Genomic DNA, 12198 nt, shown 5'->3' on the forward strand with positions numbered 1-12198 from the left:
AATCTGTTTTCTAACCCAGGTAATAGTCAAGCTCAAATGAACACCATTCATGTATCCTCCTTACTCTTCTCTTGTGTACTAAATATCGTGCCTAAACACCAAGTGAAGAATGGATGTTCGCCGATAAACACAACTGGAATGTTGACCTCTAGCGCCTTGGTTTACAGAAACAGTGATTAGTACGGGAAAGGCAATACAGAAAAGACATGCCCTAGCCCACTGATTACTTTTCTTGAAATTTCATTTGTGCGGACACATAAACTTTTTTTCATAACCTTGAAGAAACTGAGAAGAAATAAGCGAAAGTCAAGAGATTGAGAAAATGAAAGGCAAGGGTGGAACGAGAAAGATCACAATACAGAAACGAGGCTCCATCAAGTGTTGTGTTGCCCATCAAATAAAGCTGTTCATTAATACCCAAGTAAGAACTATATGGGTTGTCAAACAAAGGAAAATACAAACGTCCCGCCAACACCCTTCAACAAACAACACTTTCTCATTGCTATCTTCCTTCAATTTCAACCGTTGTGATGTCCGTATCATCAGAATCAAAACCAGCAGCCCACTTCCAGTTGCACTCAGTTTCAGTGAAAAAAGTAATGTCCAACGTGACATTTGGTCTAATCGTGCGGCTCGTCCGGCTGGACTGTCCAAAGCAGCGCTCCCCACCGTCAGTGTAAGACAAGTGGCCATTCCTTTTCGATTCACTGAGACAGATTTCATCTATCCAGTCAAACATGGTGGTTTGGCACCCATAGAGCTGACCGCCAATCTGGTGGGATGCGCCCTCAGTGTCCTGATAAGTTAAAGAGCGTTGTCCGTCACTCCAGATGACGGTACACAACCTGGCTGTCAAATCACCAGCACCGACAATGCCGAGAAAAGATGCGAGAGTGAGCCCAAGATAGAACTTCATTGTGACTATAGGGGGTAATTAGTTTTGGAGATGAGTTGATGCCGACAGGCATGACTTACAGAAGATGGTGATTTTCTGGTTTGGTAGTGGATTTGGGTAAGTAATTAAGATGGTGAGTGCTGAGAAAACCAAAAACGACGGGAAGGACACTAATATATATACTCAAAACTACACTAATAAGGGTTCGATATAAGCTTCACCTTTGGACGCAATTGTCCATAGCAACCAAACCCTTTTGTTAATCTTTCACGACCAAGCCCCACCAAAATTAACACTCTTTACCTCGACCTCACGGTCTACATGCTATCAAAGCTATATACGAACAACTGAGTTTGAACTCAAAATGATTTTATCTTTGACTCTGAAGGTAAATGTAATGATTGACAAAGTTCAAAATATTTCTCGCTCTTATAAGAGCATCCCCTCCTCTGCATCAACGAGAGACTTCATCTTCGTTCGCTTTATTCAAGGACCAACCATTCAGCTCTGTACACTTGTCAGGCCTTTAGAAAAGAATAACAACACCTTCAGCCAAGAACAAGAATAAGCACATATCTACCATTATGGTAACGATGAACACCATGCTAGCACCATCCTCTACTGCCCTTGAAGGTCAGCCCATCAAGAACCAAACACCTCCTGCTCTGCGTCTACCAACCGAACTTTACCATATGATATTCGATCATCTTAACCCTGTCGACAGCACATGCCTCGGACTTACCTCCAGGGACCTCTACCTAATTTACCGCGGATACTTCAAAGACCCGGTTCCACTGGATGCTTGTGGCGGTATTCCGAAAACTGGCGGGTTATGGAGGCAACAATACGCCGGTCGTGGGGGAAAGAACGATTGTACGAAGTGTAGTCGACTCAAATGTGTCTTGCACTATCATATAAGAGACTTCTTTCCTTCGAACCAACATTACTGTTGCATTTGTCAAAGGTTCATGACGATGCAGAAACCTTGGCGCGAGGAACTATGTGCATCGCATTACGGTGTGTATATGGCGCCTAACGTTCCTTTCCTTCCGCGCCACCACCGCGATGCTTACAGAAAGCAAAGACGTTTTCACAGCGGCGAGATATAGCTTAGCTACGTTTGAAGTACATATCGGGCATTCACCACCATTACGTATCTTCTCATATTCTCTCAATGAACAAACGACATACGGCGGCAAACTGAGACTTATGACATTGCAAATGAGACTACGCTCTGACTGAAGAATTTTAATAGCGAGTCTGTCTCAATTACTGAATACTGGGTTCGGTGTTAAAGGTCGGGAAATGTTAACTTATTTCGCAAAGCTAGAGGGTGGAAACATCACAAAAGCGAGATACGAATGACATTTGTGATGGCAATCAGTCAGCAGAGTTCAGAATGATAAATAGCTGAAAGGGATTAATAAAACGAACTGTTGGAATTCTTGTGTTTCAGTAGTATGTTCGTTGCTACTAGGTGACGGTGATAAGGTAGATGAGTCAACTTCAAGAGATGGCACAGAGAATTAAAACAAGACGTAATCTTCACGTTGAGAACCTAAACATCACTATTACAGTCATTCCCATCCGCGTATTCAGGCACCAGTGTCGTATACGTAATCACTTTCTGTTAAGTCTGTATTCCACAAAGCCAATGCTGCCAAATGCTTATGTGGCGAAGCCGTCCTTCTGCAGCAGGTACGGTAAATACAAGATATCAAGCAAGAGCTCATGTTTCATTATCAAGGTAAGGACTGTACAAGTTGGTCGACCAGATACAAGACTCAACCCACGTCACCACTCTTCAGGCAGGGAGTCTTGGTCGTCGAGACAGTTGACTGTATACCCTCGATGCATCAAACGATGTTGTCGTCCACCTCATCATCAAATTCAGAGTCAGCAGACCTCCAGTTACATCCAGACTCGGTCAATGTAGTGGTGGTGCAAGTAACACCGGTTCCACACGGACTAGTCTTTTTGCTGGACTGTCTGAAACAGCGCTTTGTGCCGTTCGGGTAAATTATGTGTGCCCTCTTCCTGGGCAGGTCGATGCAAACCTGCTTGATCCAGTCGTAACTGGTACCCTTGCAACCGTCGGTCCAGTTGCCGAGACCGTTGGCCTTGCCGGAAGTGTCAGGATAAGTAGAGGTGCCGATTCCCATACGGCTGATATGGGTAACGATTTTGGGCGTGGCAGCTTCAGCAACGTTGAGGATGGAGACGAGAGCGACGGCGAGAGCGACCTTCATTGTAACTGGATCGGACAGGTAGTTTTGATGATGGGTAGAGAATGATTTCCAATCTACTTACTGAAATGAATAGAGTTGCTTTGTAAGACGTTTTGGGTTTGTGGTTGAGAAGATGGGCGATGAGGAAACTCTTTCAAGACGTGGAATATCCTCTGTTTTATATTCAGATTTTGTGTATTCTGGTTATACTCAATGGCGCAGCACTACTGTTTGTACGCAATAAGAGGTTGTCAGCCCCCAATGATTGAAGATGCGAAGTCTAGACTCTGGCATGTTCAACACTGCCAAGCCTTGACGCCGCAAAGACATTTTCTGTTCTAGGCTAAAGTAAATGCATAAGCACGGCGTCTTTAATTAATGGAAGACTCGGCCGCTGGTAATTCGAAAGACTAGGCTGTGAAGCCATCTCGTGTCATCTCTGTTTCATTTTCAGGCTGTTGAATAAAGTCTTATTGTCACGTGATACCTGTGTCTCTCGTGTGTTTTGTCTATTTACCTTACCCCAGGATTAGAAACAGCTTTGAGAGGAATTGAACGTTACAGCAAGGGTTTCTGCAAATTTGCACTATAACTCACTTAAAGAATAAACTTCAACGCGACGTGTCCAAGAGGTGAGAGCAATCATGGGCATGTCTCACAATCTTTTGTCCAGAATGCAAGTTGACACAGACTTCATTGGTCAACACGCCAATGGAATGGTGATGAGCCGGTCGCCACGGCGGCCATTCCGCCTCGTAATAACGATAATTCCCGGTCAAATACGGTGTAAGACATTCTCATTAGTCCACCGCAAAGAATACCCGGTTTGTCTCACTTGAGTATGATACGGCCGGCATAAAAACATCCTGGTTAACCCCCCAATACGGCTCGATACCGCGTATGCGCCCACCGGGACTTTACCCGGCCTCAGGGTATCAGAATAACTAACCGCTGGAAGCATAAGGGACGACATTAGTAACTTTATGCTCTTTAGACTTTAGTTCTTAGACTACTGAGTTCTATACCGTAAAGCTTAGATGGCTATTTTGTCTCCTACCCACTAACCCAGATGCTAAGGACAGGAACAAAATTCAAGAACAGAAATAGCCGACGCTTATAATGAAGCTACTTGACAGTTTTCTGCAGATTATACGCATATTGTAATTCTAGAGATCGGAACGTCGGGATGAGACAACATGCTGAGCCGCAAGAGCGAAGAAATGCCATTGATCTTGGCTCCAGACTCCATTACCCCCGCTCCGGAATCAAGACGTGACACCAAGACGCATCAACAAAAGGCCAATGATTGCATTTAGCAAATTTGAGATACTCGAGAAATAATCCTACATCCGATATTACATGGTAAACCCCAATTCGATGATCAAGTATGACGTGCCAAGGCATGAAACCCCATATAGAGTCCTCCCGAAATGAGCAATAACCGAACCGGTTCAATGCACATAATACGGAGTATTTCGCTTGCTCGCAATTAGGAACAGCCGAATACTCAGGTTCTTTGCAGTTAAAGTCCGGATTACTTGACTGTGTTGTCTTTCCAGTGATCAATGGAAGACGAAGAAACACCTTGAAGTCCATCTACCATCTCACTTGTAATAAACAATACAAATATCTCAATCAAACTTATCAATTAACTACTTGTGTACTATCCCAATATCCGACTCTTAAAACTACCAGGTCAAAGGTCGTTGGCGAAAAAGACAGGCTTGGCAGGATGGCGGTTGACTCTGAGGCTCAGCTGATCAGGTCGCGAGTAATGCCCCACAATATCCAAATTCTGCTTCGCCTTGTACTTCTCCTCCAAATTGATATCAGCGTACAAAATCCCCTCTACACCCGGGTCCAAAGCCTTGACAAGTTCCTTTCCAAAAGGTGAGAAAATCATAGTGAACCCGCCTCCATTCTTCTTGGTGTAGTCAAAGCCCTTGACATTGGCTTTCTCGTGATTCTCCTCAGTTAGGATCTGACTGGCCAAGATCACGAAGCAGGCGCCTTCCATAGACACAATGTGGGAGAAGGCTTTACAGCATTCGGGTGTGATGTGGTAAGGCCAGTCTTCGTGGTTCTCGGGGAAGATGGATGGCCAGCTGGAAACGTGGATGTCGACGTCTTGGGAGTATTCGTAGTATCGGAGGAGTGCTTGAGTGTGTTCCCAGCAGTTGAGGCCTGCTACCTTGCCGAACTTGGAAGGATAAACGTTGTTCAAGGATTCGCCTTGTCCGTCACCGTAGATGGCGCGTTCAACGTGGGTTGGCTTGATCTTTCGGCGGTGGAGAACAATGGTACCGGTTTCGTCGATGTAAGACTACAAATGTCAACAAAGAAGACAATAATAATGAACACATGTTTGAGACTGACCTGAGCAATGTAAAGAGTACCCTTGTATCTCTCACTGTACCCCAAAACAACAAAGACTCCTGCCTCACGGACAGCCGCTCGAATCTGGTCCATCTCGGGAGACTCCCTCTCGAGGGAGTTCTTAAAGTACTCATTGACCCAAGCGGCGTTTTCGACAGGCGAATTGGCCCAAATGCTCCTAAGAATGAATAAGCTGATCTGCCCATGAATGCAGTCATGTGACGTACCATGGATAACCTGGAATGAACACTTCGGGAAAGCCAATTACGTTGGCACCTTCGCTTGCGGCATCTTGGATAAGGCGAATGGATTTCTCGACACCACCTTGGAGGTCTTGCCAGACGGGCTCAGCTTGAATAGCGGCAACCTTGATAGTCTTGGACATGTTGAGGAACTGGGAGCTTGAAGGCAAAGTTAAGAGTAAGAGTTCTGAGTGTAGTATTGTTGATCTGAATTGCTGTTGATGAGTTGTAACTACCAAACAGCGGCTTTCATCGGTATTTATCTTGTGGTGGTCTGATCATGACATGATGTTTCTGCGTGACTATCTGGAAGAATGTTTCCCGGATACGCTGATCCTCCAATTGGTCTTATCCGGGCATCAAGTTCCCACCCGCTTATCTGGCCGGAATAGTGAAACCCGGCACAAACCCCGCCTTTACCCCAGACAAAACGTGGCAGCTATCTCATCCGTATCTCCGAAAGTGCGGGGGTTGCCTATCATAGATCTCGTGGGAGGGGTAGTTCTGAATGACAATTGGGTACCTGCAGATACGAGCTTAGCACACACATCACACGACAAGGTGCGAAGGTCACGTTGAAACCATGACCAGTATGCAGATACGAAGGGAACACGGGTAGCTTCACAGTGAAGAGTTATTGTGGAATCAATTGACCAACAGAGACTTCTTCTTCAAATAGAATACGAATCAAGACTACCAATACAATAATTTCATTCTAATGATAGAAGCCAAGCGAAGGTTCATCAAAGACTTGACCATACTCCCACGACTCAAAGATATCATCCAAAGAAATCCCTTCCGTTGTCCCAATATGAGCTTGAGCAACTACCGGCACATCATCCATCTCATATCTCTCAAACTGCAACCTACTATCCTCGGGTATCTCATCCGCCAAACCATGTGCCCAAATGTCAATCTCCCATTCGAGAGCAAGTGACTGAATAGCTCGAAGTGATCGATTCGCCCAATTCCAACTAACGTTGGTCCCATACAGTGCTACGATGCACGTAGTAAGACATCTCATGGCCTCACTTCTTCCGACGTCTCCCGAGGACTTGATGTGGAGGAGATGGATGATGGAGGCTGTGAATGCTGGGTGTACTGCTGAGATGGGTACGTGTTCCTGGCGCTGTCAGCATCGACGATCAAGATCAGATAAATGATGGTACTCACTATTGTGTAGTTCTTGATGAAGATTTGTAAAATTCTGGCAATTCTGACTGCTGAGTCTTTGACTGACTTGGAGTGGATATCACCACCTTCAGGGTCATAGAAAATAGAGTTCTTCCCAGGATTGAGAAGTTGGAAGAAAGGTCGATGAAGAAGCAGGATGGTGTGGTGGTATTGTAGACTGAAACATGTGTCAGTACGAACAGTATCATATGGAGGAGGGTACTCACTGAAATTGATAGATATAGGGAGGAGAGCACTGTAGACTCGAGTTGGAGATCTTCAAACTCTTGGGCAGTCGATCAAACAATCCCACAGCTTCCAGGTGGGCCTTCATAACTCGATCTTCACGTTCCTTGTCTGTCCATGCATATCTCTGAGCGTACCTATGGTCTGTCAGCCTCGGTGGTAAATTGCACGGTTAAGTGAACCTACAACTGGTCAATGACTTCAGAGGTGATCATCATTAAATCGCAAGTATGCATTGCATTTTCATTGATGTGAGAAGTAGGCCAAGGAGTCGATGACCTCAATTGGGCCTCTGTGAGTAATGGGCTGTCTGGTACCAGTCCCTTCGATTTGGTTGTCGTGATATTGTATTCCTGGATACTGGCAGGTCTCCCCATTCCAAGACAGTAGAGCCTTTGAGAGAATCAGTGAATTGTCGTGAAAGATGCATCGAATGTGGTTCTTACTTGTCAAGGACGTAGATTCCCCAGAACGTAACTGTCCGTGCTTCCACATCATCTTCAGTGATCATGCTCTTTACTGCATACGATGAACAATCACAATGGAGTCCCAGGTTCATGGCCATCCTCGATGCCATTCCAATGTACATAAACCCCAGGCCTTCGTTGTCGATGGAAGCCCAGTAAAGGCCGAGTAGTGCTGCAGCTTGAACCGTCGTGGTAGTCGGAGCCTCATACTCATGATGAAGCATGGTCCTAGCTTGAGCAGCAAATGCTTCTCCAGCTGTGTTGGCGTCATTGGGGTCAGTTCTAAGCTCCAGTCTTCGAGAGTACCTGGAAGAAAACGCCAGCATGGAAAAGAGAAGAAGTGGCGTGCAGTATCGGTCAACATGATCCACATACAGGTCCCTAACAAACAGTTCTCTGGGGACGATGTACTGCCAAGAGTTCTGCCACCTCCAGTACAAAGTGAGTAGTTCGTCACGGAGCTCATCGGACGGTTCAAAGTAGCCGGGCATTGCCCGTGCTGCTTCAATACCTCGGTTACGCGCCTTGAGTGATGAGGGGATCTTGATGGAGTGATTCTGAATAAGGGAAAAGTTACTGGATGCGCCAAAATAGCGCAACTCTCCAGTCTCACCAAGAGTGAAACATCCAAGAGAGTTAGCCAGTTCATCCATCACATCACCCGTCGAGTCAACGGGTGCAGGGCTCTGCGATGGGTCCGTGGTGGCTGTTATCGCTTCATCGTCATTGGGACCACAATTATCGATGGACACTGGTGACTCCGGATGTTTGTTAGCCAGCATAGCCAGCTGCTCCTCAAGGCTAGCAACTCGGGCCTCCAATGCGGTTATGTAAGCATTAGTGTGGCGTCTGATGCGGCTGTCAGCATTCGGGTAAGACTGGGTACAGGATGTACACACTTCCTGTTGCTTTCGGCTTGGGTATATTCACAGTCTTGGCCTCGGTCACCACAGGCGGTGCACCGCGGCTGACTTCCGTCGCACTACCTCGGATAGACGAGTTAGAAGCCGATACGTTCATGGTATGTGCAGCATCGTACGATAAGCACATGGATCTTGCATCGGAGTGTTACCTTTGTTCTCTTGACTCTGCATCCATTGCATGCCAGAGATGCCCTCTTCCTGGGATTCGGGTTCTGTGGGGTTTCTTTGACACGTGGGTTTGGATCAGACATGATGATTGCGAGATTCAGATATGATGTGATGTCAGTTGGAGTATACAGTCGATTTGGTTCAAGCTTATGACGGTGAGAATGAGGTGAAGTCGGAGTCAATAAAAAATCCCCCACTGTTATTTCTAAACGAGGGAACAGGACAAGTCAATGGGCGATAGCTTATCGAGTCCAGCCAAATTAAAGTTCAAGGCTAACACATGTCGAGTTGGACTGATGGATCTACTGGGTGATCCCCTCACTTCTCTAACCCGATTGAGAGGAGAATTGTCAAAGCGTCAGGTACTGTCGTGCGCCGCCTGTGTCTTGGGACCACACAATGCCTGTAGACAAGCACCATCTTGACGGTTCCCAATCGGTTAACTATGGACCACCTACACAGAGCTTCCCAAAAGCTCAATGTCCCATCATTATGGGCAGAAGTAAGCGTCCCCTTCAGGTACAGTCTTCCTGATCTGAAGCACAATTGAGAACATGGTGTGTAGTCTAGTGTGAGCCTCAGAGTCGTAGCCCTTGTCGGAAATATGGAGAGACATGGGTTCATCTCCAGATTCAAACTAGTCATTTCGGTAGTTCAAACTCGACCCCGCCTGGATAACAGTTACCCGGAGAGCCCGTCCAATCAAGTCAGTTTGTCAATTGGCAAAGCCCGTCACAATAACACGGGGACTCGAACCAAACTGGACAGAAATATCAGCACAGCTTTGGGCGATAGACACGATCAAGAACAGCAATTATTTATGTCACCCCCTCAATCAGTACCAGATTTTATGCGACGTGACTCACCGTAAAATGTCAAATTTGTTCTTCATGCACGTCGTATTCAGAGAGCGATTATCTTACAAATGCCGAGAAGCTGATACGTGTTTTCCCATCAATCAATTGAAGATCTTGATGCCTAATCTAATCTACCATTCTATCGGCTTGGATTCTACAGGGTTGTCGAAAAACGGCGGCAACTTTGAAGCCTCCACCGCTTCAACCTTGAAAAACTGACCCTTGTCAAGCTTCAGAAATCCTGTGTTCTCGTAACATCCCACATACTCCGCATCAATCTCATCTTTCTTGAGGATACCAAGATCCACCCATAACAAAAGATCCCCGCCTTCCATCTCTCCACCAGGTCCATACGCCTTCATGAAGTTGCGACGAAGTGTTACGTGGGTCTTGTCGTAGCGTCCCATGTGCTCCATCTTGGAGATATCCTGCCAGATCAGAATTTGTGCCTGGCGAAGGTAGTCAAGTCCGGGGAAGATGCCGCTTTTTGATGTCGCTCCGAGTTTCTTCTCTACTCCGAAGCCGTGGCATGCCCTTGCGATGACCATGCCTTGCTCAGTTCCTGCTGTGACAACGTTGGTGACCCATTCTTTTGTCAGGCCGTCGAAGTTTTCGTTCCAGTAATCGCGCTCTCGTTCCTCCATGGCGCCGTAGACCTGGCCTTCAACGACCATGCAAAGGTTATCAGGAAAGTCGGTGATCTTGACCCTTCCAGGCCGTATCTTTTCAGAGACGGGCTCCTGATTCGCGTAGGTGGGAAGTGGAGAACTGAAGGTGTCACCCTCAAAGTCAGGGGTCATGCGAGAACGGTAAGCTCCCCAGTACCCGGTCTTAGTGGTAAGCGGTGACAGGCTCCCGCAATGACCAAATCCATATGGACCCTTGCCGGTACCCTCGTACATGGCTCGAGTGGCAGGAAGGCTGAATGTCTCTCTCCAAAAACCTGCATCGTCAGGGAGTGATGCCCAGAAGGCTGAGGTGTCGGCTTTCTCCCACCACTGTTTGAACTTTTGAGGCGATTCCCAATAGCTCATCCAAATCTTCGATGGGAGGTCGTTTTGTTCCAGGTGTTCAACGAAGATGGCATCTTGATCGATCAACTTGTCAAAGCTCTCGATGAGCTTAGATTTGGCAGCATCTGGCGCCTCGGCATGATATTGGCAACCGAAGACGGAGACAGTGAAGTGATGAGCTGTTGGAAAGCGTGAACGAAGCATATTGAATTGTTGTGCAGGGAATTAGATGTCACTCTCCAGGGAAGCTACGATGATGATGTCTATATATAAGCTCCGTGACAATCCCCGCCATGTGTTCTCTGATACGTGTTCCTGAAATCCGATAGCCATTGACCTCCACCTAGTTCTCCAACCTCTAACGGCTCGGATACGTGTTATCCCAAAACTTTAAACACTGGATCTTTCGAAAACACAGACATTGATGAGTCTGGATAATAAATATCCGGCAGGGCAGGGGTCTCGTGAAATCCACTATCTGTTAGTGCGACAAGTCAAGGGACCAATTAAGCAAAATGTATTGTAATTTTTGCCCCTCTTAACAAGGGTATTTGACTTCCAACATGTCCGGGATATGAAAGGATTTTGGAGAACAGGCATGAGTTGTCGCGTTCAATTGCGAAAAGCAACTCAAAGGATGGGGGGATTCTGACTCGAGTAACGCCACATCTGTACCGGATAGATCCCCGTGAGGTATTCTCGGACAAGGGTTCAAAGTAGCGGTAACGGCGTAGGATCTAAGCCTTAGATCCAAATCCAGGTGGTGGGAGTTGGTGACGTACATCTTCGGACATTGAACAATGGTAGGGCTGTAGCGTAAGACCCACCATCCATAAGGCAACCCTCTCTCAGGTGAACATCGTAATAAAGGAAGAACGGACCTCATAGAGTCACCAGCAAGCCTTTCTTTAGTTCTTCTGATCTCCCGATTTCCACATGACTGTCGTTTATCTGCTTTCCCCTGCGTCATGGCGTGACTCTCACGTAGATAGTGCTGTGGGGCTGGTTGCTTAGATCTTATTGCCGATGGATGATGGTGCAATCCCCATGACATCTTTGAGGCTCTAATAACCCGATCCTCACTGACTTCTGCATGAACCTTGCATTTGCGAGTAGTCGCATGGTTGGTGTCTATATCCGAGTTGGATCCGCTCCACCCATGGACGACCTTGGTCGAAGGTAGCTCACCATCCCCAGTGTCAGCTACTCTCCCCTGCACATGCAATGCAACTTCGATATACTTTATATCCTGTCAGGGCCAAGGGACCTAAGCATGATCAAACCTAAAATGCCACAAATCTTCCGATTCGCAAGCCGAGGGTTGTCACATATGTCCATCCCGTCAGGGGAACTACCGAATGAGACCGGAAAGTGATATGAGAGAAGCAAAGGCCAAGCATCAGTGGCCTTGTAAAAGTTTCTCTTCATGTCGGAGGGCCATCGCCAGTAAACGGAAAGGACGCTCAGCAGAAGACTGGCAGTGTCTGACTACCGTATTGAGTATCCCGACCCGGTCTCTACTTCACCTCCTGCCATCTAAACATTTCTGAAGAATGCCAAATATCAGAACTCAACCTGAGAGAAGGGTGACTTACGCCTCTCTATACCCT

The 12198-nt window shown here is 46.7% G+C and overlaps 5 protein-coding genes across 5 annotated transcripts; all 5 read right to left on the reverse strand.

Annotated features, from left to right (window-relative positions):
• Positions 1 to 502: 502 nt before the first annotated feature.
• On the reverse strand, positions 503 to 916 carry FSST1_002619 (uncharacterized protein; the record flags this gene model as incomplete). Its single annotated transcript, XM_083228626.1, has 1 exon — positions 503 to 916. One exon carries the CDS (start codon positions 914 to 916, stop codon positions 503 to 505), a length of 414 nt encoding a protein of 137 aa, XP_083092801.1.
• A 1835-nt stretch (positions 917 to 2751) lies between these two features.
• Positions 2752 to 3144, reverse strand: FSST1_002620 (uncharacterized protein; the record flags this gene model as incomplete). Its single annotated transcript, XM_083228627.1, has 1 exon — positions 2752 to 3144. One exon carries the CDS (start codon positions 3142 to 3144, stop codon positions 2752 to 2754), a length of 393 nt encoding a protein of 130 aa, XP_083092802.1.
• Positions 3145 to 4819: 1675 nt separating this feature from the next.
• FSST1_002621 (carbon-nitrogen hydrolase) lies at positions 4820 to 5884 on the reverse strand (the record flags this gene model as incomplete). Its single annotated transcript, XM_083228628.1, has 3 exons — positions 4820 to 5446; positions 5500 to 5677; positions 5727 to 5884. The coding sequence occupies 3 exons, from the start codon at positions 5882 to 5884 to the stop codon at positions 4820 to 4822; spliced, it is 963 nt and encodes a 320-aa protein (XP_083092803.1).
• A 572-nt stretch (positions 5885 to 6456) lies between these two features.
• On the reverse strand, positions 6457 to 8801 carry FSST1_002622 (uncharacterized protein; the record flags this gene model as incomplete). Its single annotated transcript, XM_083228629.1, has 7 exons — positions 6457 to 6864; positions 6915 to 7092; positions 7142 to 7297; positions 7347 to 7553; positions 7607 to 8476; positions 8527 to 8609; positions 8700 to 8801. 7 exons carry the CDS (start codon positions 8799 to 8801, stop codon positions 6457 to 6459), a joined length of 2004 nt encoding a protein of 667 aa, XP_083092804.1.
• Positions 8802 to 9706: 905 nt separating this feature from the next.
• Positions 9707 to 10792, reverse strand: FSST1_002623 (heme-containing dehydratase protein; the record flags this gene model as incomplete). Its single annotated transcript, XM_083228630.1, has 1 exon — positions 9707 to 10792. The coding sequence occupies one exon, from the start codon at positions 10790 to 10792 to the stop codon at positions 9707 to 9709; it is 1086 nt and encodes a 361-aa protein (XP_083092805.1).
• Positions 10793 to 12198: the final 1406 nt, after the last annotated feature.

This window comes from Fusarium sambucinum, chromosome IV (assembly GCF_050947815.1).
Source record: "Fusarium sambucinum isolate potato_lamoka chromosome IV, whole genome shotgun sequence".
NCBI lineage: Eukaryota > Fungi > Ascomycota > Sordariomycetes > Hypocreales > Nectriaceae > Fusarium > Fusarium sambucinum.